Here is a 26,126-nt window from a genome sequence, read left to right on the forward strand (position 1 = left end):
TCAAAATCAAGAGTCAGATGTTTAACCAACTAAGTCACCCAGGAGCCCCTTGTTTTCTTCATTTCTATTATTTATTTTTCATTGTTAGTGTATAGAAACACAATTAAGTTTTGCATATTGATTTTGTATCCTGCAATTTTATTGGATTTGTTTATTAGGTAAAACAGGGTGTTTTTCTGGTGGAGTATATCAGATTTTCTATATATACTGTCATGTCATCCACAAAGAGAGACAATTTTACTTCTTCTTTCCTGATTTGAATGTCTTTATTTTTTTTTCTTGCCTAAATGCTCTGGCTAGGACTTCCAACATTGTGTTGAATAAAAGTTAGGAGAGTAGGCATCCTTGTCCTATTCTTGATCTTAAAGGAAAAGCTTCCAGCATTTCGCTGTTGAATATGATGTTAGCTGTGGGTTTGTCATATATGGGTTTATTAAGTTGAATACATTTCCTCTACCCAGTTTGCTGAGAGTTTTTATCATGAAAGGATGTTGTATTTTGTCAAAAACTTTTTTGCATCTATTGAGATAATCATATGATTTGTATTCTTCATTTTGTTAATGTGGTGTATCACATTGATTTCCAAATATTGAACCATCTTGCATCTTTAAAATAAATTCTACTTGATCAGGGTGCATGATCCTTTTAATGTACTGTTAAATTCAGTTTGCTAATATTTTGCTGAGAATTTTTGCATCTGTGTTCATCAGGAATATTGGCCTCTAGTTTCCTTTTCTTGTAGCACGCTTGTCTGATTTTGGTATCAGGGTAATGCTGTCCTCATAAAATGAGTTTGAAAGTTCTCCATCCTCTCCTATTTTCTGGTAGAGTTTGAAAGTATTAGTATTCTTTAAATGTTTGGTAGAATTCCGCAGTGAAGTCATCTGGCTTTAGATTTTTGTTTCTTGGGAGGTTTTTGATTACCAATTCAATCTCCTTACTAGTAAATGGTCTGTTTAAATTTTATTTTTCTACATGATTCAGATCTGGGTAGATTGTATATTCCTAGGAATTTAGCCATTTCTTCAAGGTTGTCCAAGTTGTTGGCATGCAATTGTTGATAGTAGTGTCTTATGGTCCTTTGTATTTCATTTTCATATGCTGCAAGAAATCTTTTGATTTCTTCACTGATCCATTGGTTGTTCAGGAGCGTGTTGTTTAATCTCTGCATGTTTGTGAACTTGCCAGTTTTCTTCTTGTAATTGATTTCCAGTTTTAAACCTTTGTGGTGGGAAAAATGCTTGATGTGATTTTCAGTCTTCTTAAATTTATTATGAATTATTTTGTGGCCTAACATATGATCTTTCCACAGAATGTTCCATGTGCACTTGGAAAGAATCTTTTTCTGCTGCTGTTGGACAGAATTTTCTGTAAATGTCTGTTAGTCCCTCTACTCTAACATGTAGTGTAAGTCCAGTGGTTCCATAATGATTTTCTATCTGGACAATCTATCCATTGTTGAAAGTGGGGTTTTGAAATCCCATACTGTTATTGTATTTCTCTCTATTTCTCCCTTCAGATCTGTTAAAATTTGCTTTATATATTTAGGTGCTTCTATACATAATAGGTCTATAAATATTTATAAATATATCTTCTTATTGGATTGACCCTTTTATCATTATATCATGATCTTCTTTGTCTCTTATTACAGTCTTTGGCTTAAAGTCTATTTTGTTCTATAAACTATAGCTACCCCTGCTTTCTATTGGTTTCCATTTACATGGAATATCTTTTTCCATCCCTTTACTTTCAGTCTCTGTGTGTGCTTAAAGATACACTGAATCTCTTGTAGGCAGAACATAGTGAGGTTTTTTTAAAAAAAAACTTTTATCCATTCGGCCCTTTTATGTCTTTTGGTTGTAGAATTTAGTCCATTTACATTTACAGCATTGTTGATAGGTATGAACTTACTATTGCCATTTGTTCATGGTTTTCTGTTTTATAATTCCTTTGTTTCTTTCTTCCTCTGTTCCTTTGTAATTTGGTGGTTTTCTGTAGTGTTATGTTTTGATTCCATCCTCTATTTTTTGTATACCTACTGTAAATTTTTGTTTTGTCATTACTATGAGGCTTACGTAAAATGTCTTGTAACAGTCTATTTTAAGCTGATAACTTCAAATGCATACAGAAACTTTACATTTTTACATTCCCCCCCCAACATTTTATGTTTTTGATGTCACAATTTATGTCTTTTTACACTGTGTATCCAGTAACAAATTATTGTAGTTATGGTTATACTTTTCTTTCAATTTTAAAGTAGTTATGTGATTTATATACCCATGTTACCTGATAGTGTTTTGAATTTAACTATATGTTTACCTTTCCCAGTGAGTTTTATACTTTCATATGTTTTCCTGTTACTAATTAGCATTCTTTTATTTCAGCTTGAAGAACTCCCTTTAAAATTTCTTGTAAAGTCAGTCTAGTGGTGATGAACTTTTTTAGCTTTTGTTTGTCTGGAAAACTCTTTCTTCTTCAATTCTGAAGGACAGCTTTGCTGGGTAGAGTATTTTTGGTTGGTAGGGTTTTTTTGTTTGTTTCTTTCTTTCTTTCAGTACTTTGAATATACCATCCCACTCCTTCCTGACCTACAAAGTTTCTGCTGAAAATCTTCTCAGAGTTGTATGGTGGCTCCCTTGTACATAAAATGTTGCTTATATCTTAATGCTTTTAAGATTCTTTCCTTATCTATAACTTTTGACAATTTAATTATAATGTTTCTTAGTATGGGTCTCTTTAAATTCATCTTATTTGTTCTCTGGGCTTCCTGGATCTAGAAGTCTGTTTTTTTCTCCAGGTTATGGAAGTTTTCAGCCATTATTCTTTTGAATAAGTGTTTTGCTCTTCCTCTCTCTCTTCTCCTTCTAAGAACCCTATAATGCATATATTGGCACACTTGGTTGTGTCCTATAAATCCCTTAAGCTGTCTTCACTCTTTCATTCTTCTTTTTTCTCTTTGCTCCTCTGATTAGATAAATTCCATTGCTCTGTCTTTGAGCTTGCCAGCCTTTCTTCTGTTTGATCTAATCTCCTATTAAGCCCCTCTATTGAACTTTTCAGTTCAATCATTGTATTCTTTGGCTCTTTGATTTGTTTGGTGTGTTTTTATATTTTCTATTTGTTGAAATTTCTCACTTTGTTCATTAATTGCACTCCTCTCCTCAGCATATTTATACTATTATTTTGAACTATCAGGTAAATCACTTATCTCCATTTTATTAAAATCTGTTTCTGGAGATTTATCTTCCTGTATTGTTTGGAACATAGTCCTCTGTTTCTTCATTTTCCTTGACTTTTTGTGTTGGCTTCTGTACATTAGATAAAATAGCCACCTCTCCCAGTTTTGATAGAATGGTCTTGTGTAGGAGATGAACTTCATCAATTATCCCAGCCCAAGCTCTTGGTTATCTCTCAAACATTTGTGATTGTCCAAGTTGGCTTCTTTGTTCCTAGTCTCCCTCAGAAGTTGAGAGGCCCATCAGTGTCCCAAAGGGGAAGATCACATTCATCATCTTAGTGCAGGCTGACTGGAAGCTGGACCCTCAGGCAGCAGCTGGGAAAGTATGTAGTTTCCAGGAAGAAATTGGGGGGATGTCATTTTGCCTCCTCCCTCTGTGCTGGGAATTACAGCCATGATGGGAGAAGGGAGTGTTTCTGCACCCATTAAAAACTGCTTCTTTGTTACATTTCTGTAGGGATCACGAATACAAGCTCCATTAGCTGTCATTGCCCAGAGACCTAGAGGCTTGTCCTTCATGCAGCAGCCATGAAAGCTGTGGTCCCAGACATGTATATAAGCTCTTTCCAAGGAGATACTGGTGACTTAGAGTGGGCTGGAGGGAGAAGGTGGAGGGGTGTCCACCAGCTTCTCTGGTCTCCATGAAGGATTGTTGCCAGCCCCTAATGGCATGCTAAATTAGAAGCCTGACCATCAGTCATAAGCTTTTAAAGTATGCAGATAAACCCTTTTCTGGGAAAGGCTGTGAGATGGGCATTTTTGCCTGTTTCCTCTGAACTGAGCCCTAGGAGAATAGCCATTTAAGAGTTCCTTTTTTTGTTTGCTACAGTCCTGTGGGATTTATGAATGGAAGTTCCATTGGTTATCAGAGCCAGGCAATCCAGGGACCTGTCTCTCAAGTGGCAGCACGACATCTGGGGTGCAGACATGTGTACAGGCTCTTCTCAGGGAGATACTGGTGACTTGTAGCTGGCTACAGGAAGGTGGCAAGGGAGGTGTCCACTGGTTCCTGGGATCTCCGGGGAGGATTACAGGTAGCCCCTAGATGTGTGCTAAATTAGAAGCTTAACCCTCAGGTAGCAGCTTTTAACATATACAGTGGACATCTTTCAGGGAACAACTGAGAGATGAGCAATTTTCCCTGCTCCCTCTGCACTGAACCATAGGGACATAACCACAGTGGGTATTCACACCAGTTAACAATTGCTTCTTTGTTTGCTAGAGTCTCGTGGACACAAGAGCTAAGTGTTTAAAGGTCCTGTTACTCAACAGGAGTCTTAAAAGTTGGGGTGCTATATATGGGTTGAAACCCTCCCCTCCTCATGGAGAAGCTGAAGCTTGGCTCTCCCTCTTGATTGTATGGTGCTATGGTGGGAGTGGGGTTTATGGTGAATGTGTGTCTCAGCCTTTCCTACCCATTCCAATGTGGATATTTTCTCATTTGCCCAATGTGTAGGAGTTACTCAGCTAGTTTCTAGATCTCTTTCTGAGGTCATTACTCTCTAGCTGTACATTCAGTGTGTCTATGGGAGGAGGAGAATTCAGGAGGCTCCTATTTAACCATCTGGTTGACTGTCCACTAATGGAGTTTATAGATTGCCTACTCTTGTTGCATAGGGTAGGTATGTGGAGAAAACCTATAGGGGTTTTTGCTACCTTGACTATCTAATGATATATGAATCTTTGGAAATTTGACAAATTGTACTACCATCATCAGGATGTCAATCTTTGCCATCAAAATGAGACACTTCATTAAAAGGACATATCAGTGTTCTAATTCTATGCCTAAACGAGTTGATTATTTTGCTCAAATACTTTTTTGACTTTTTTTGCTTTTCTATATCTACTGACAAGGTTTTGACTAATAAGTAAGATAGTTTCTTTTTTTTTTTCTTTTTATTTTTCTTTTTGTTTTTGTTTTTTTCTTAATCCCAAGAAAAAGTAAGCTGAAAAACTGCATTACAGAGTGATGCCAGTCCATGCTAAGGTTACGAATAACCCCAGAATTTCAGTAGCTTAATACAATAAGGGTTTATTTCTTATTCATGCAAAGTCTGAGTTAGGTTTGGCAACCACCCAAGGAAACTGTTTTCCATGAAGTGACTCAGAGATCTAGGTTGCTTTCATTTTGTGGCCCTACCTTTATAGTCAAAACCAAAAGAGAAAAGAAATGCAGAACAGACACGTGCTCATATATGCCCTAGCCCTGAAGTGACACACATAATTTCCAGCCAAAATTCCACTGGTTAAAATCAATCACAAGGCCCCAACCAACTGCAAGAAGATTGAGAAATGGATGCTCCTTGTTGATCAGAAAGGAGAGAACTGGTTATGGGTATGCCGTCGGTGTTTCTACCATTTAGTTTTTCCAGGTAATACACGTAGGAAAAAGCAAACTTGGAAGAAGGATGTGTAATGCGAAAAAAAGTTAGAAATGTATTTATTTAATTTGAAAATGTAATGAAAGTCCTTAGAACTATAGTTATCCTATTTTACACAGTAAACACTGAAAAAAGTACTTTAACACTTATCTTGCTTTCCAGTTAAATACCATGATTGTGTATGTGTGTAATACCTAACTCTGTTCAAACATGTATGGTCCTACATCAGAGGGCTGTTACAAAAGTACCTCAATAATTACAAGTTTAAAAAAAATCCTCATTGTTGAAAATTACAAACCCAAGGACCTGTAATTCACAAAATGCTTGTTTTGTTGTTCACTTGATATAGTTTATTAAATTTGAAAGAAATAAAGGAAAATTCTTTCTTGGGTCATTGAGATAATTATTTCATCATAAATGTAGATGAAATTGGTAGGTGATAGGGTAACCTGAAATTAAGTATCATTATCACATTTGTGTAAAGAGTAGTTTCCAAAGTTTTTTGAGCATTGACTTATTTTAAGTTCTTTCTACACTGAAAACATTTTCGAGGAGATTATAAAGTATTGGTTAGTTTCACTCTTCGAGTGTACAATGGGGAAAACAATTTGAGAAGACCAAACTCCTCAATTATTACAAATTTTTCCTAATTGTCCTTCACTTCTCTTGATATTTTTATTCTAAAATGAGGGGGAAGGAAACAATGTAAATGTTAAATCCCAGCTCTTGGTCACTGTTAGCAACTATTTGCTCCTAGTTCTTCTCCCTGGACACTTTTCCAAGTCTCTTTACCAGTTCATGTCTAAGAGTTGGATGCTTTTAAGGCTCTTTTTTCCTCCTTGGACATTCTCTGTCTGCATCAGCCCATAAGCTTGGTGCTCAGTGCCATTTATATACCGATATACCCCACAATTATATCTCCAGAGCTGAACTTTTCCCTATGCTCCAGATTTAGAGATATCTAACATAAAGATATCAGACATCTCAAATTTATCATGTGAAAAATTGATTTATGTATTCTACAGTTTTCCCCATCTTCCCTATATATCCTGTTGCATAAGGCAAGAACATAGGGGACATATTCATTTCCCTTTTTTCCTTCATGACTACCCCCTACATCCAACTCACTGGCAAAAGTGTGGGCTCTTCTGCCAAACTATGTCCTGAATCCACCCACTTCTCTCCTCCTTTACTGCCACCTACCAGCCCAAGTCACATTAATTCTCATCTGATTACTGAAATAACCTAATTTGTCTTTCTGCTTTCACTCTGAAAACCAACCTTCCACACAGGAGCGCAAGTGAATAGGTTAAAGGAATCAAATCATATCATTCCCCTGCTTAAATCCTCCAATGATTTTCTAAGCACTTAGACTAAAGCTTTTGCCATAGCTTTCATGACCCTTCATGACCTAGCCTTTGAATACTCCTAATCTCATGTTGGCCCCATGCTCCTTCTGACTGTACTCTAGCAACTCCCCTTTTGTCTGTACTTTGATCATGCTGACTCTGCACATTAGGGCTATTTTGCACTGGCTGTTGCCAATGTCTGGGCTACTTCTTTCCCAGATCTTCATATACCCAGCATCTAGGCTTCATGCCAAAGTTCCCAGAGATGCCTTTCCTGACACTCCTGCCATTATCACATTATCACATAACCTGTTCTATTGCCTCCATAGTGGAGGAGCTGGAGAGGATACGCGACGTTAGTCTAAAAATCATCTTTCATTCAAAATGAACAAGCCAAGAACAGAGGCACTGCAATCATTGCCTGCAAAGTTTTACTCTTTGTAAAGAGTAGGCATTCGTTGTCTACTCAATTTTCATAGGCTAAGGCAGGAAATGGAAGCCAAACTCTAATGGAAAGAAAACATACCAAGATAATAGGGAGCACAGCTAAGGGTTAGATGCAGCCTCTCAGAGTTCATCAGGACAGTCCACCAACCAGCAGGTCATCCACTATATCCAGACTGCCACCTGTTTGTGTGTGGCTGGCAAGCCAACAATTTTACATTTATGAAATGGTTGGAAAAAAATCAGAAGAATACTATGGTGGATTTTGTGCCACAGTGGCATGGCTGAGTTGCTGTGACCAAGACCACATGTCCTGTAAAGCCTAAAGTGTTTACTCTAGGGCCCTTCATGGAAAAAGTTTGCTAATCCCTCTTTTCAAAAACAGATCTACGAAGAAGTCTTGTGGCTGAGTCTTAGAACTAAATTAGCAAGAGGAAGAAAGGAAGCCAGTAGAAGAGAATCAAATAAAAGTTGAATGAGCACCTGGGTCGCATGCTACCACAGAGACTGAGGTTAGAAAACCCGAGGAGTCAGTTGGCTAATAAAGGTTATAATCCCAGACTTACAACTTTACTTTTCTGTCTTTAAGGGTACCTAGGTGGCAAGGTTTGAAAAGTAGTTCATGGAATACTCCAAAGTGTTTCTGAGAGAAAACAGTTGTTACCATCTTGGGCATGAAGTTGACCTGGGAATCCAAAAGGCCATAACTCCCCTGTCAACTTCAATCTCTTGGTAGTGTTTCTTTGGGACACCTTTGTTGGGAAGGATTCTGAGACTTGTGTTTAGCTCAGTAGCGGTTATCAGTGTTTTCTAATGGGGGGGGGCGGGCAGGGGAGGTGGCACATGGCCATTTGTTATAATGATTCGTCATAGATTAACATGGAAACTTGTCTAAATCTTTGACACATTTTTCAGACTGTTCGACCTCTCAGATTTTATGTTTATCACTTGCTTTCAAAGTCATAGTTACATCTTTGCCTTCATGATTCATGGATATCAATCATTATGGTAAGCACATCCAAGTGCACCTGAAAGGAACCCTTGAAAATTTTACAATGATCATCCCAGTGCATTCAGTCTTTTCTTGATCCTCACAAGCTACATGAGTGAAGAGAAAGTTAAAAGGGTATTGTGTTTCATGTAAAAAATTACAAGATCTTATTCTATAAGAAACAGGAAGTTATTTAAATAATGGAGAGCACTACCAATATATCAACAGGAAAAAGAAGTGGTAGAAATATAAATAATCATTGGAGTGAAGCTTTGGGCAAGAATATTTGGGATAATGAAGCAGTCTAGAAGAGAGACAGAACCAAGAAAGTGAAGAGGTGGGGAGAAATTCAGGATATACTTCTGAGGTAGACTGACTAGAATCTAGGAACTGATTAGATGTAGGGGGCAATGGGAGTAAATGATAATTACAAGAGTGTTCATGTAACCAACTATGTAAGATTTTATTATTAAATGGGGAAGGCAGAAAGAGGAATTGTTTTGTGGGAAGATGTCAGTGATTATGTTGGTTATTTGCTTGCTTGCTCCTGGGTCTATGTCCTTCCCTACAGAGGGAACTACATTCCTCAGACTCCCTGGTTTCCAGTCAGGTTTGGTTAATGGCAGGTGTGGTAGAAGACTAGAGGTTGGAAGGTAGGGAGAAGCCAGGCAACATTTCTCAGGGTGACCAGATCTGTTCCAAGATTTTAGCTCCCACCAGATAAGCATTCTGTCTTTGGTTCCAGCTTCCTCTTTGGTCACAGCTCTAGCCTCAGCTACAGTTCTAGCTCCTGCTGGGTGGCCTTACCTTCTGGATTCAGGACACTCAACCCCTTCCTGTTATCCCCCTTGCCCTAGGGGTGATAGTGACTTCCTGCTTTTGTTAATCTGAGTGATCTTGTCATCCCCACTTCAGTTTATCTCCTTTATTACCTGTGTGACCAGTTCTCAGTGTTAAATTCCCGGTTTGAAATACCTCAACTGGTTTATTTCCTTGACTAGAGCCTGAGTGATACAGTAATAAATTCAGTTTTAAATACATTGAGCTTAAGTGTGTGGCTCCCTAGTCAAGATCTCTAGCAGGCTTGGAAATCATTACCAAAGACCTGGAGACAGAGAGCTGGGTTTGGAAATCAACAGCATACAATTGGTATCTGAAGCCATAAGGTTATATTTCCCAAGTTGAGGAGATGAAGAGATTAAATTTAAAAGATTAAATAGTGGGCTCACCTATGAAATGTCAGTATTTTGAATTTAGGCCAAGGAAGAACTTGAAAAGACCAAAAGAAGTAGGGAAGTAGAAAACCCAGGTTAGGAATGTCACAGATGTCAAATGAAAAATGAAATTTCTGAAGAAAAGTGCACAATAAAATCAAACTTGGTGGAAATAGCAGGCAGGACACACAAAAAAAGGATTGAGGCAAATAAGGCAAATGTTCTCTTTATATTTAGCAAGGGGAATGTCATTGCTCCCTTTGTGAGAACAAGGACAATGCAGCGGTGGGGAAGAAATCAATAAGAAGGGAACAAAGTCGAAGCCATCAATGACCATAAACTCCTTTTTCAGGAGAGTGGACAATGAAGACCTTGAGAGAAATAGTACCTGAGTCATGGGGAGAGGAAGGGCTGAAGAAATGTCAGGAGTGGATACTGAAGACCCCACAAAAGTAAGAGGGGATGAGGCCAGATGCTTGAGTGCAATGGTTGTTCCTTTGGAAAGAAGGGGGAGGATGATGTGATTGGTCTAGATACATTTATAGGGTTACTAATTCTATCTTTTCTATTATCAAGTAGTATCTACTATGCACAAACTTCTAACGTGAACAGAGGTATTATTCACTTTTCTCTTACTCATAGCTCTCCTTTAAAAAGATAAATCTAGGGGAATCACACACTTGAGGCTAAGTGCTAGCTTTTCTCCAAATGTTTCATGTATACAGTGATTGCTATTAGCATCTTAAAAAAGACATTCATAAAATTGGTTTTTCCTAAGTGCTAATCTGTCAAACTTTTGTGATTAGGACATTTTATATTACATATTTGAAAATTGCTAAGAGAATACAATATTAACTATAGTCCCTATTCTGTACCTTACCTTCCCCATGATTTGTTGTATAACGAAGTTTGTACGTTTTGACTAGCTGCACCAATTTCCCCGACCCAAACCTCTTAATTGACAAAGTTGTGGTCCCATAATTTACTTCGACAGATGCTAAACTCCCTGAAAATATTGGGGGAAAAACCAGTTTCATATATTATATATATGTGTGTATATGGTATAGCTACTTTTGGAAAACCACTGGATCTTCTTTGTATTACCCTGAAGCTATAAATTACACTGTAGTATGTGTGTGTCTCTGTAGTGTATTTGCTTATAACTGGGAGGCTTAGAAATCAAGCAGCTGTAAATCAATTCCCACAAGAATAAAAATTGGGGCAAATAATGTCCAGGCATCAAGCAATAGTTTGAAGGGAACTGATGTTTCCATAAATATATTGTTTTGTTAACAAGAATGGAAGGTCTTTTAAATAATTTAAATATCAAGAACAGAGGCAATTAATAACAGGTAATTTGGGTAGCAATTTAGTATATACCCTGTGCTGACCATACTTTACACATTTTACCTAATTTAATCCTTAAAACACAGCCCTATAAGTAGACAATACTGTTACCTCCATTTCACAGATGAGGAACAGAGCCCTAGAGAGAGAATTTGTCCCAGGCTGCTCTGGAACTCAGGCAGTGTGACTCTAAAATCTCAACTCCTGTGTCCCCTGGATGGCTCAGTCACATGTGTGAGTCTTGATTTTGGCTCAGGTCATGATCTCAGGGTTGTGGGATCGAGCCCTGCATTAGGCTCCATGCTCAACATGGAGTCTGCTTGAGATTCTCTCTCTGCCTCTGCCCCTCTTCCGGCTTGCACATGCCCTGTCTCCAAATAATCTTAAAAAAAAAAAAAAAAGCTCCTAACCACTCCACTCTAGTGTAATTTATATCTAGCTAGTTCCTAGATATAGTTACTAACATTGGTTGTTAAAAATTTTGCCTGCCTTTTTTAAAGGATTATTTAGGGGTAGAGTTGTCAAAGAAATGTACCTCTAAAGAAAACTTCCACAATGAATAATTTCGAAGTTTTTTAATGCATGAAAAGAACATCTCAGAAACAGAACAGGTATTGACTTATTAACGATGAAGCGCTATATAAAGGAGCCCCCTCCCCACTTAGTAAATAGGAATCTAGTGTAAATAGACGTGAAAGGTGAACACTTTAGGATTAAATGCGAACCCTAAAGTTATATACAATATTCATATATGGCTTATTATCTCATAGCAGTAATATTCTCCTAACGATGCATATGACATTTATACTCACTGGTAAGATGCTTTTGACTCAAAAATTAAAAACGCCGGAGAGGTAGTTTTGCCAATGCACGGTGAGAAAAAAGGCTTTGCCTTGCTTGTTTTCCTTAAACATCTGTAACCATTTCACTTTGTTCTAATTTTCTTCTGGATTAACCAGGAAGATAATGATGCTTTTAGAAGAAGCCAATTCAAAGCCCTCTAAGAAGGGATTCCCCCAACTACACAAGGATGTTTTTGAAACAACTGGTCTGCAAGTCCCCTGGGGAGTCTCCACAGGGCTCTTCTGTCTGGAAGAGAACACAGATTCTGGCTCCAAGGAGACCTGTTAGGATTTGACCAGCAGTTACAGGGATGCATCCTGTTTTCTCCTCGAATTCTATGCATGGTCTCATGATGGTAATTTCTACAGTGACCCCAAGAGGAGTGGCAGGTACCCTGTCGTGGTAAGTCAGGGATGGCTTTAAATAAATATATATGTGTATGTGTGTATATATATTGAAGTTTGAAACAAAAGTGAAAAATTCTCTAGCTAGCTGGTAAAACAGCATGATGAGTACTGCAAGGGACTTCATGTCATGCCTCATGTTTTCAGTTGTGTTGCATGAAGTCATCACATCTTAGACACAAAGGGAGTTTTAGCTTCTGCCTGTGACCTGCTGCTTTATCTGCATGAGGAGACACGGAGTGGGGAAGGTCTACAGATACTCAAAGTCCTTGACACTGGTCATCTGAGCCTATGTACAAACTAGCTTAGCCTATTCTTACAATGAGAAATAAGCCCGAAAAAAGAAGAAAAGTTAAATGTCAAGGGGCAACACAACATTGGTCAATTCGCAAATCTAGAACAGCCATGTGCTGGACAATGGTTAGGAACCACTAGAAACAAAGTGACATAGTATTAGGCATGACTTGTTACACATCAGAAAGCATAAATATACATTGTAAGAGGTTTATATGCAGCCCCACAGAGTATGTACAAGTTGGAGCTGCTGTGAAGCCAAGCAGGAATTCCTGGAGCACCCCCCACCCCCAGCTCAAAGCAGATCTCAGCAGACATTTATCCTTGCGAACGAACGCACAATGTGAGAAATCAAGGTCACCAGTGAAATAGCACTTGGCCTGCTGAGTGTCTTCTTTCCCATAAATATGCACAAGTCTGGGTCCAGGGGTGGCCCGTGGCCTCACAGCTCCTGCCCCTCGTGGAGCCAAGGCCCATGCTGGACCCCTAACTCCTGCTTCCATGGATTCAGGTTGTGGGCTCCTGCTTTCACAGGCTCCAGATGCAAATCAAAGCATAAATAACAGAGACCACGCTCGTGGCTCCTCCATTCACAACGTTACTGGGAACAGATACTGGTCAGAGCAGCACAAAGGCCACATGCCAGGGTCCAGGAGTGGAGAGGAGCTTTGTGCACTTTTGCAAAAGCAAACCCCCTCACCAAAATCTACCCTACGTGTCTTTTATTTTACTGGGTGGCCCTGTCTGTAGCTAGGAAGACACTGTGTTGCTCCTGGGCTCTTTCTATCAGCTTCCTCTTCTTTTTCTTGTTCTTCTTCTCCTTTGCTTTTGGGGCTCTCTTTCCTACACCGGGGGAAAGAGAAAGAAATGAAGACATGTCAGAAACGGCTCCTTCTCTAGGAAAGAAAACACAAAACATTAAGAATTTTACACAAAGCCCATCTGGAAAATATCACCTATGGAAAAAGCAGCCTCAAAGAGAAAATTGTTCACATTAATTTTGACAGAATAATAATTTACTAAATTGGATATGCTGTCTAAAACAGAGACTGATCTTCCTGTTATAGGGAACTGGCATATTTAAAAACCTCCCAGCGGCCTGATCAGTCTTGCAAATATCATCCTGCCACAAAAATTCCATTTATTCCCTCCGACTTTTAACAATGCTACCCTTTACTAGACATCTTTACATCTCTCTACTGCTCCACATGTCGGTGGGGTGAAAGAAAATAAGCATCTATCTACAGTAAATATACCAGAAGTTTCAAACTCCCTTCTCCCTGCCCCCCCTCCCCCCCCCAGGCAAAAGAAATGTCTTGCTTTTAACATTACTCTCTCCCTGTTCTCCAAAGGCCAGTGTATGAAATGACATAGGTGGAATACTTCATTTTCAATCAAAATTCATAAGAACATCATTCATTATGTGGCTTAGGGCTTCTTACACAAATCCGCTAGAGACCAGTTATTCTTACTATTGTGAACAAGGAAAATGCTGATTTGTTCCTGAAGAACTGGGGAGAGGGGTCTTCCTACCAGATCACACCGCCACGTAATCCTATTTCTCCTCTTTGCCTTCGCCACCAGGAAGCCCAGACCACTAGCTAAATAGTTGAGATTTGTCTCCATCAGGAGTTTTTGAATATAGTTTTCCCTTTGCCTCTGCTGTATTTCACTTTTTGTGTCTTGTGGTTATGGTTCACGGTTTTTACAACGTCTCAACATTTCTTGCAAGGATATATACATAAGATCATGAGAGAAAAGAACAACAGGCATTTGCTTTAGGTCCATTGCCCTCTTTGGGTTCTAAACAGAGGAATCATGGGATTTTTAGAGCAGGAAAGAGCTTAAAGGTCACTGAGGTTTGCAGAAATTAAGTCATCACCATACACCTTCAGAACAGATTCTTCCCTCACCAGACTCAACTCTCCTCTCCTACCCAGTCTACTTCCGTTCTACTTGTGTAGTCCTACAAAACTTTCCTGTGAAGTGTGGCTCTTCAACACTGTAGTAATCAGTACCACAAACTGGACATTCAGTTCCAGTGCATGCTTTCCAACCTTCCAAGACCCTTTATTACAGGGATGTAGCTAGCCAGCTTTTCTGTCGAGACGATGGAGGTGGCAGCTCATGTAGGAGATGTGAAATTAGGCAGCTAGATCCCTGCCTTAGGAAAGCAGAATCATAGTAGATTACAGGAGCCTGGGAGATTTCTAAACAAGGGAGGGATTTCTCATTTTGTTTGAAGATGGAAAAGAGTCACTTGGTTGGCACATAGTTGACAATCAACAAGTGTTTGCTGAGTAAAACTTTATCACAGATAAAGAATAACTTATTTTTAATAGGACATGACATTAAAATAATCAGAATAGGATTGTGCCCTCACATTAAATTTTGAAGGTCTCTGAAGTTAATTTCTGGTTCTTATTAAATTCTGGCATTAATGTTTCAATGGCATCTTGCCATCTTTAAACATAGTTAATCCTACCCAATGAAACCTTAGTCCAAACCATCATTAATCAAAGAAGCTGTAAAGTTACAACTATTTTAGTAACATTAGATCGAATGATGAGACACACCTAATGAGGGCAGACAGATGAAACACTTAACGTAAAATTGCATATTTAAAAAGAAGCTTCAATTATAAAGTTTTTGAAGATTGCCTTAGTTCTAGATTTTCTCTAAACAACAAAAAAACCTTAGTTAAAATCATTGCTAACTACATTGTAAAAATGAGCTCATGTTTAATTTATTTAAAGCTTGGAGTTTCTTTTAAAAGCAAACTGAAATTGAGTAAATGGAAAAATAATATTACTAGATGTTTAAATGTGTTAAGATAAAAATATACTGAGTATTTGTTCAAGAAATCTTTTCCCATTCACCATTTCAATTTTTCAAATGAAAAATGTGCAGTACTTTCACTAACAGAAAATCTATGCTAAGTGACCGGAAATTCTTATTTTAAGAGAGGGACAATTTCATGCCCCTTATCTAATATATCATTCTGATGTAATTGTCAATATCAAATGGTCTTTGGATTTGCTGGCTGATATAATATTGTGTGATAGGAAAGTTACTCAATATTTGCATAAAATAGTTCCTAGTGTGGCCAAAATTTCAGCAATGCTTCTGGAAACTTAAGTTGTACAATTATTCCATTGGCAATAAGTTATACAGTACTGGTTTCAACTAAAGATGCTTGGGAGAATGAATTACAACCCTAAAAATTTTCCTCAGAAGTCTCTTTTGAATGACATCTCTGGGCTATTGGTTCATTGCTTGGTTTTGTTTCTGGTCAGCCCCATTTCTCATGTAGGATATTTTGCAAATACTGAAGAATTAAGATGGTTAGCCAAGATTTGACCACTGATAGGCCTAAATTAACTGAAAATATTTTGTGGTCCATAGTAGGCTATTTTGACTTAAAGCCCAAAGTAATAAAAAATAAAATAAAATATAACCTGAGGTACAAAAAGTCTTGTACATATTTTCTTCTAAACTCTGCTAAGATTTTCAAACATAAGAAATCGGTAAGATTACAGCTAACAGAAAATAGATATCCCCATTTTGATCTATATATTTGAAAATAAGTTATATTGGACATACAAGTGTGCTAATTTATGTTTTCCCATTTCTTTACACCTGTGGCTAGATTAGATTTGGAGAATGCCTTCTAGAGTTTCAGATTATTTCACATTCTCAAGCACATTCACCCTATACAGGAAGCATTTAAAGGCAAGTATAATGCCAGTCACCCAAAGAGAAATTCAAGTCATGGATTTAACTTTCTTTTTAGTTCACGAGCAACCACCTGGAAAATGTACTGCCCAAGATCAGCAGAAAAAGGTTTGAGTTTTATGATGACATTATCAGCCTCTAGCTATGTCCAACTCTGATGACATATTTGCATATCTTTGTCCTGAGTGCTTTAAGAATACAGTGGCCTTGACAAGTCACTGCTCAGTCTCTTCAGCACTGCCGTACAGATGCAAGGAGAGTGGCTCAGACATTACAGTTGTTCAGGAAAGTAGAGGGGTTTAGCAGAGAAAGGCCGAAGGAAAGGGAACCTGTCGGTAAGTGTGGTCTTGCAACTGAGAGGTTTCATAACACATCATACTTGTGACTCTGTTTTTACATTTACGGAATGATGATGCTATGATCCTCTTTCACCAGAAAGTTGTATAAACTATCACGAGCAAGGTAAGATCATCATCAAAATGAACAAAGTTAGAAAGATACCATCAAAACCACACTCTAACCAACATAATTATATTGATTTGCACACATGTGGAAATGGTCCAACAGGATAACCTATCAACTCTTCTACAGAGAAAGGTGATCAGCCCCTTAGGGAAATACTCCTAACGTCCAGCTGTAGATTACTGCTATTAGAATCAGAAATAGGATAGATTATTTTCCAGCAAGATACCAGGCAGACTCACAAATTACATGAAGCTGTGAAAATACGAACTCCACTGCCAGGCAGGCACGAATTTCATTCCCTCCTAAGCCCCAGAGTCGAGGAAAGTCTTCAAAAGGTTTCTCCTCTCACTAGGTTTAGGTAGGAGTTTCTTCATAACTGGAACAATGGTTCTGGAACATCCATTAGTAAGGCACAAAGGGTGTATAGGGTTTCCATAAAGATTACTAAGTGCTTGGAGGAAAACTTTCTAATGGTAAATGCGATGAAAGATAATTGAAGAATTCAGTAGCTGTGACTATGAAAAAAAAAAAAGTCTCTCCACAAACACACACACACACACACACACACACACAGGAAAGCCACAATTATGACAAATGTAATTTCCACTGTTCGAGCCACAACTGTGATGATAAAGGTGATCATCTGAAACTAGGACTATTTTCTATTAAATTTTAATGATAAATCTGTGATGCTAACTTGAAACCTGGGCTTCACTGTATTTGTGAAATTCACCAGGGAGATTTGGGGATCATCTTGGAGATCAGGCCATTCTTCAAAGCAGCTGAAACCGAGGGACAAAAAGTCTGAAATCCACCAAGCTGGGGAACTTTGTCATGCTTCAGAGGACACACTAGAGGTGGAACAGAGAAAGCTGCTTCCACATCTTCACAAGGACTGAGTTGTAGACAATGAATAGCAATTGAGCTATTTCTCTTTTTCATGTGGGCGACTTGAGTTTGCCCAAGAATGAGTAGCAACAGAGATTTATTTATTTAAGAGTGATTGATGATTCTCTGGAAAAGAGCCAAGTTGGCTCCTAAATATTTTAAAAGCTCATATAAAAATAGACAAAAGACCTAACTATAATCCATAAGGGAAATAAAAACAGCTAATAAGTATATGAAACAATCGAATCTCACAATTAAAAGTGCCAAATAAAATGCGTCGCCACTGCCAAGATTCTTAAAAGTAAAAAGTGAGAATGTGGTGAGACAGGCATCAGGATACATTATGAGACTATAAAATTGATACAGTCTTTCTAAAAGCCATCTGGCAATGTGTACAAAAGCATTAAAATATTCATAACTTTTGACTCAGACCTAGGAACCCATCCTAGGAAAATAATCTACACGTGGACAGAGATTTATGCATAGAGATGTTTACTATATAACTCTGAAAAAAATTATAAATTACCAAAATGTCCTACTACACAATTTTTCATGACCTCTTTTTATGATTACTAAAACAATAAGTGTTTTTTCACTATGAAGTATTTGTCTCTTAAGGCCCAGTAATTAAACTTGTTGCCAAGAGAAATTGCATGTCCCTAAATTTATCATAAATAGGTATAAGGAAAAGGCTGTAATGCAAAACATTCCTCTTCTAGTGGTAAGCAGACTTTTGAGTGGAACGGTCAATCATAATTGGATCTAAGATACAAAAGCTTAAGAACTACTGAACTACCTCAACACTCTGGCATTAAGAATGGGTGTTAGTTCATAAAGCTGTTTTCATCTAGAAAGGCATCCAAGTAGGCAAATACGATGAGCATGACCGGAATCTACCACAGTATATCTACCCAGTCTAAGATAAAAATCTTCCCCTGTCTGTAACAGTTCCAAATAACATATTAATGGCTATTTTACATCAGCTGAGCCTCAGAGGAAAGAGTCTGAAGAAGTTAAGCAAATGTATCTGCTCTATCTCCTTATTTATAGTACAAAGTTCTTTAATTGGTGTTTTTAGTGACATTTATCTGGTTTTTTAAGAAATAACCTCTTTTCCACTAAAAATATTACACAGAGAGAGGTCTGTAGAAAGGACTGGCAAATCCATCAATGACTGTTTTCTGACTGTGATCAAATTGTCTTTGAGAACAAAATAATCCAAAGACAAACCAACAAATTTTCAAGTATTGAAAAATAACAAGCTTTATGCTGAGGAGATTCTACTGGGCCATCTTGAACGTCAAGTCATAATGTGAAAATCTTCCAAGTGGTCACTTAGTCATTTCATCTTTATAAAAGAGCATGTGCTTCAAAAATGTACACATAACCTGGAGATAGCCTTGTAAGCAGAACAACTACTTGCAACTTATTAGTGGGGAGTGACAACCATCCAAAATAAAAAATAGTTGACAAAATGGACTTCTCCAAATATGCAAACCTGAAAGTCATTCAGAATTCCTATGTATATTTATGATCATTTGTAAAGAACTAACTCAGTAAGCCAATTATGACTGTGTGTTACTGTTTTATTTGTAAAAGTTTATAAAAAGAATAGTATGAAATGGCTTTCTTTGTAAGACCTCTCCATTCTTCCTTTATAAGGCATTTTATTAGGCATGAAGTCTATCTCTTTTGTTGAAAGGAAGCCCCAGTTTGGTTTTAAAATCTTGTTTCATGTTCAGTATTATGAAATTGGAAGAAAAGCTAATCCTAAAGATCACCTGAACCTTTACCAATAAGGATTCCTAGACACGGTATTTCAAAATTTCCCCATTTTATAGCTCTGAAGAAAAATCTTCGGGTATAGACTTCTAAAGGGGTAATAAGACATTCCCAAAACCCTACAAACTCATTTGAAGTGGCAAGGACTACATAAAAGTAATTTGAATGAGATTTGGGTTTCTTCCATATAACTTGGGTCATTCAAGTTCTTAGATCCCTGGTACCTCAAAAAAAAAAATCAGTTCAAAGACAAGATTCTATGGAGTTTAAGATAGGTGAGAATAAACAAAAAAGGAGAGGGGGTTTCAAAAATACCTACAGTTCTTTTCATAATAACTAACTTCATTGAAAAGTTTCAAGGTAGCAGAGACAACATTACACTCAACTTCACTTGTGTGAGAAAATAAATATGTAATTCTACCACAAGGGGGCAATGATTCACCTTTACTGTAAGTATCTCTGGCGTAAAAAGTGAACAGGGGCGCTCTGGAGCTCTCACTTCTTAAATACTTTCAGTATTTAGAGGCCTTATTTCTTTTTCCTTTAAAGCCAAAGGTAAGCTCTATAGTGGACTAAAGAATAGATAGCAAAGTCCAAGTGCAGCACAATGAAAAGTAATCATTGCCCTGCTGTTAAGAAGATGTCAGGGTCTAGGGAGCGAATGAGAGAAGAAAAGTCAGATACATCTTGCTTTTCAAACAGTGATTTAGGAGAAAAGCATTCCTCTCACATCCAGGTTGCAATTTTATGGGGAAGTAAATATAAACTACTTGCTAAGAACAAGGTCCACTTCTTGGATCTCTTATAGATTAGAGCCGTCAAACTAAAAATGATCTTCATTATCTTCTGGTCCGGGGAGAGCCCATAGATTTAATATCAAGTATAAAAGCTGGTTGTCAGGTGCTGTTTGCTGACAAAGGGCTCTGATCATGTTGGCCTCCCAGGATAAAGCTCAGTTGGCTGTGTTGGGAAGGGTGGAGAGACAGAGAGTATGGTAGGTATTTACTACCCCCGCTCTAGGGCAATTCCACTAAATGGTGAAGATGCGAAGTGAGACACAGAAAACCTAGAGCATCCCACCCACTTTCCTACAGCTTCCTAGCAGCTGAGCTGGATGGGCAAGCGGGTTCCAAGGTCTCTTTCTTATATACTTTTACAGCTTTAAAGGTCACTGGATAAGGACATAGTTTAGAGTTATTTTTCAAGAGAGGCAGAAAAGTATTAGAAGACACTAATCTTTCTCTGAGCCTCATCATAACTGAAAACCCTTTTATGAATTGCATCATCTGTAACCTAAGACTTGCCGTAAATGTACACAGCATCGATTCAATGCTTTTTCTTTTAGCAAGGTGCAATCTAGAAGTTTCCTAGGTCGGGTAGTTGAGATGGTGGGCATTCCTAATATGTACAGTGTACTGTAAGTGCTGCACATACCTTCTTAGTTAGCTGAATATTGTGAAAAAAATTCAGTACTCAAACCGTTCTGCTGGAATGTTTCATAGCTACGTACCCTAAACTTACTCAAAATTTGCAGAAAACGATGAGGCTCATTTGGCACTCTTCAGTTAAGTCAGAAAACTCTGCATTCAGTTGCAGAGAAAATGATATAACTGATTTCATTTGATTAGGACCAATGGGAAAACCAGAGAAGAATTTCAAGTTCCTCCATAGCTGACTTCATACTAGACCAGAAGATACCTTTTAAGATAATTCCATTAGAATAAGAGGATTTAATACTCTCTTCTTGGTCTTCAATCAATAACCATTAAATAAAAAAAAAAGAAGTCCAAGATATTATATTTAGGACTATCATCATATGGCAAGCATTTATTTAATTTGGATTCCACATGATTTCTATGGAACTTAAAGACCTACTCACAAGTAAAATGAATTAGTAATTTCTACATATTAGGTAAATCCGAGAACCAGCCATGAGTCCAACCCTACCACTCACCTAAGTAGCAAGCCTCACATGAAGACAGCCAGCACAGGATAACATAAGGAAATGCATGTTCCGTGGAAGATCATAAGTGCATCCCATCCCTCTGCCCTTCAGCGCTTTAGACCTCCCTCATTAAAAAATTTATTACCTTCTGTTGCAATTTTGTTTGCAAATCATGGCTACTATGCAAATAACTACATTTTAATGCCTGGTTAAACTCCAGGTCTTTCTAAAAATCAAGTGGCAGATATTCATTCAAACTTCACTAAAAGAGGAATTGGAGCGAAGATATATGGGCTAGATCTAAACACTGAATGTGGTGAGGAACCAAATCCACCTGGTCTTTATCATGCATCATAAAATGAACTCTCTTGCTTTTCCTGGACTCCATCCGCATGGCTTCGGCCCTCAACTTCAGCTTACACATGGTCTACAAAGGTAACCCTGGCCCCAAGTAAACCCTGTGACCTTTCTCTCAGCTCTCCTCTCTCTTATAACCACCTCAGTCTCTTGGCTTGAGTGCATAGTCCCCCGAGAGGGATTCAACATGGATGCCTGGCCAGCCCACAGGATGGGTCACTCCCAGGTCTAGCCTGGGGCGGGGGGGGGCGAGGGAGTCGCGTGACCCTAGACTGAGCAGTCATCTAGGATACATGGTTAGGAACATTGGTTTGGGTGTCAGACAGTCCTAGGTTCAAAGTAGAGCTCTTTCTCTCAGAAGCTAGTGATCTTGGATGAGTTACTTTTCTCAGGCTTGGTTTACTCATTTCTAAATGGATAATATCAAAGGTACCACCTATGAGGGTCAAAGAAAATGTGTGTCCAGTTTCAGATACTATACCTGGCACATGAATGCTAATTATAGCACCAGGAGGTGTCTCATGTGTATGATTTCTAATCCTTACGCCAGCCTGCAAGGTAAGCATTATTTCCATTTTGCCAATGAGGAAGTAAGTTTAGAGAAGTTAATAGCTCAAAAATCGCATAGCTCGGCAATGATTCAAACCAACATCTGGCAGGTTCTAAAACCTGTACTCTTTCCACTAAACTCTTTGGATCCCTTGTGCCCAGCAAAAGATCTTTGATCTCATAATCACTTAAATAGCTGCTGAACAAACAAATTAATAAGTAAATACTAGGTTGAAGAAAGGTATCAACCTTCCCAACCAAGCCCCAGGGTTCCCTTGGGCCACATTAAGTTCCCCAGTGGGCCTGGCCTACAATGTATATTTCTCATATTAATTATTCCCTGGGGTTAAGGCATTCAAAGCCTCAGTTTCCTGAGGTCAAGCAACATATTTAGCATTTCCAGCTCAGTATCAACAGTGTGCCCATGGCAAAGCCCAAGGGAAGAAAACACAGGATGTTTCTTTTTCAGCTGGGAGTTGGAAGTTTAGACCTGTGGTTCCAAAAGCCAGGTCATGGGCCAGACACAGAATCCTCCAGGGAGGTTTTTTAAATATAGTTTCCCCAGCCATACACGGACTCCTGAGTGAAACCTTCAGGACAGAAAATCCAGAATTGTTAAGCAGCAGAGGTGATTCAGCACAAAGTTAAGATTATATGCAAGTCTGGAGCGTAAAACTCTGCAGAAAAGAACATGGGCAGGAGAGAAACCAACTTTGGAAGAGGATGTGAGAGCACTTCAAAAATAAATGGCCACCTCCTTCCCAACTGAGCTGAGAAATAGCTTCCAAATTGTGAAATGAAGCAAACTGCTTTGGGCTGGGACTCCCTTGGTTCTGTTTGTGGTGACGCCCCAAGAAAGCAGCAGACATCAAGCCACACCTGTGTCAAGAGGAAGGTACCGGGGCGCCTGGGTGGTTCAGTTGGTTAAGCGACTGCCTTTGGCTCGGGTCGTGATCCTGGAGTCCCGGGATCGAGTCCCGCATCGGGCTCCCTGCTCAGCGGGGAGTCTGCTTCTCCCTCTGACCCTCCCCCCTCTCATGTGCTCTCTCACTCTCTCTCTCAAATAAATAAATAAAATCTTTAAAAAAAAAAAAAAAAAGGAAGGTACCCACCCAGGAAAAGGGCCCCTATCTTTACGCTCAAGCGAAGGTGTAGATCACTCATGTTAAAGCAGACCTATTTCTCCTGTGGTTATATTCCAGAAACTTGCTTTATTCTACTGAATGTCTCAATTCATTCAATTAACAAGATTCTGTTCTGAAAGACAATCTAGTTAAGTTTACAGAAATTCTAAAGAGTTGGACAAAAAAATTTAAACTATTGTAAAGTTGGGGGCTTCTTCCTAAATCGGATATAGAGTTGGCACTTCAAAAATTGGAAAGAGAAAAGTACCCCTCAGAGTAAGTGACACAAATATTGTGTCAACTATTTAATACCAGAGGTATAAAAATATTAGCTGTATAACAGGAAGGAGGCATATTTCAAGTCTTTTTTTCTTTCAGAAAGGTACTCTGAGCTTCATCCAAATTATTAAATCATCATCATCATCATCTGGTGTTAGCTGTGTGCCAGGCACTACGTGTTTTACATATAACTCATTTCATACAAAAAAAAAATACTCCTTTAAAATAGATACTATTTTTAGTCCTACTTTGCAGAAAAGAAAACTGAAGATCTTAGAGGTAAGGTAACCCAAGATGACAGAGCCAGTATATGGCAGAGTTCAGATCTGGACTCAGTCTGGTCCCTAAGCTTCCCTCCTATCCATCGTGCCATTCTCTCTCTCATCACCTCTGTGGTATGTGATGTGCTGAGAGAGAGGAGAGGAAGGAGGAGGTCAGTGTTCTAACACTCTTCCCTCTAATCAGAGACTCCCACATGCCCTATGAACAGGTCATTCACAGTGAAATGACTGGACCACTAAGTTCATAAAATGAAGGCTGGGCCCATTACTGTTTTGATACAAGCCCAGGACAATAAAGGGCATTTTTTCCCTGTTACTCTTGCAGGACACAGAAAGTAAACAAGTATTTGGCAAAATGAATAGTCTCTATCTACATGTAAAGACTAAACAAATGTTACAGTCACTGTAGAATCTTTGTCAACCACCTAAGTAGCAGCAATGGATCTCAATTAGAGGGAAAATACTGGACAAGTAACTCTAAATAACATGTTCAACACACCTAATGATTATTAGAGATGTCACATTTCTAAGGTTTCACAAAGTCTAAAACCTTATCTTGAATCCTAATATCTTTGTCTGGGATTGCCAGATAGTAAAAGAGCAGAATATGGGTAATTATTTTTACAAACATCTTAATGTTTAATAAAAAATGATATTTTACTCTACAGAAAAAGTATATTGACTGTTAAGTATATAATACAAACCAAAATCAAAGGAAGCTACTGCTCATGGACACACACAATAACTATGTGCAGCATTCCCAAGCACTGCTTCTATCACTATATTCCAATCAGTTTTATTTAACAGAGGTGTCAAAGGAAAACATGAGAAACCAAAAGTTTACAATTAACATGAAAAAAATGTAAGACCTAGTGGAAACAATTTTAAAGATTTATTTATTTATTTATTTGGCGGGGGGCTGGGGAGAGAGAGAGAGAGAGGGAGAGAGTCTTAAGCAGACTTGGCACTGAGTACGGAGCCCCACACAGCACTCAATCTCATGACCCTGAAATCATCACCTGAGCCAAAACCAAGAGTCCAATGCTTTAACTGACTGCACCACCCAGGCACCCCGAAATGTTTTTAAACGGATCATCACTGAATCAGAGATCCAAGAGGAGATTCACATTCCAAACTTCTATATTAGGATATCACCAGGAGTTCCACCATATACATATATATATATATATATATACATATATATATATATATATATATATATATACATATACATATATATATATACGTGTATATATATATATATATACATATATATATATATGTATATGTATATATATATACACGTATATATATATGTATATATAAAGAATATCAGTGAGCAATTACATTTAAAAAGACACCCTATTCACCATCTGAGCAGGGTAGCAGGCTCAGGACCTGTACTGAAACATGAGCTAAACCCACCAGTGCAGTTGAGTTTAAAATGCCTGTTAACAGTTGAGGGGCGCCTGGGTGGCTCAGTCAGTTAAGCGTTTGACTCTTAATTTTGGCTCAGTTTGGGATCGAGCCCTGCCTGAGGCTGCATGCTTAGCACAGAATCTGTTGGAGATTCTCTCTCTCCCTCTCCTTCTGCCCCAACCCCCCCACGGTGCTCTCTCTTCTTTCTTTCTCTAAATAAATCTTTTTTTAAAAATGCCTACTAATTTACACCACACACAAAAATAGACTGAAAATGGTTGAAAGACCTAAATGTGAGACAGGAGTCCATCAAAATCCTAAAGGAGAACACAGGCAGCAACCTCTTCGACCTCAGCTGCAGCAACTTCTTACTAGAAACATCGCCAAAGGCAAGGGAAGCAAGGGCAAAAATGAACTATTGGGACTTCATCAAGATAAAAAGCTTTTGCATAGCAAAAGAAACAGTCAACAAAACCAAAAGACAACCAACAGAATGGGAGAAAATATTTGCAAATGACGTATCAGATAAAGGGCTAGTATCCAAAATCTATAAAGAACTTATCAAACTCAACACCCAAAGAACAAAGAATCCAATCAAGAAATGGGCAGAAGACATGAACAGACATTTTTCCAAAGACGACATCCAAACGGCCCACAGACACATGAAAAAGTGCTCAACATCGCTCAGCATCAGGGAAATCCAAATCAAAACCTCAATGAGCTACCACCTCACACCAGTCAGAATGGCTAAAATGAACAAGTCAGGACACGACAGATGTTGGCGAGGATGCGGAGAA

General features: G+C 38.4%; 1 protein-coding gene across 3 annotated transcripts in view; it reads right to left on the reverse strand.

Moving 5' to 3' along the window:
* Positions 1-13,232: 13,232 nt before the first annotated feature.
* Positions 13,233-26,126, reverse strand: part of RSPO2 (R-spondin 2) — a 158,783-nt gene continuing 145,889 nt past the window's right edge. For all 3 annotated transcript variants that reach the window (XM_021688579.1, XM_021688578.1, XM_021688577.1), the window contains one exon: positions 13,233-13,348. In XM_021688579.1, coding sequence (XP_021544254.1) covers positions 13,233-13,348 — 116 coding nt within the window. The remainder of the gene's footprint in view (positions 13,349-26,126) is intronic.

Source organism: Neomonachus schauinslandi, chromosome 4, assembly GCF_002201575.2.
Source record: "Neomonachus schauinslandi chromosome 4, ASM220157v2, whole genome shotgun sequence".
NCBI classification, from domain to species: domain Eukaryota; kingdom Metazoa; phylum Chordata; class Mammalia; order Carnivora; family Phocidae; genus Neomonachus; species Neomonachus schauinslandi.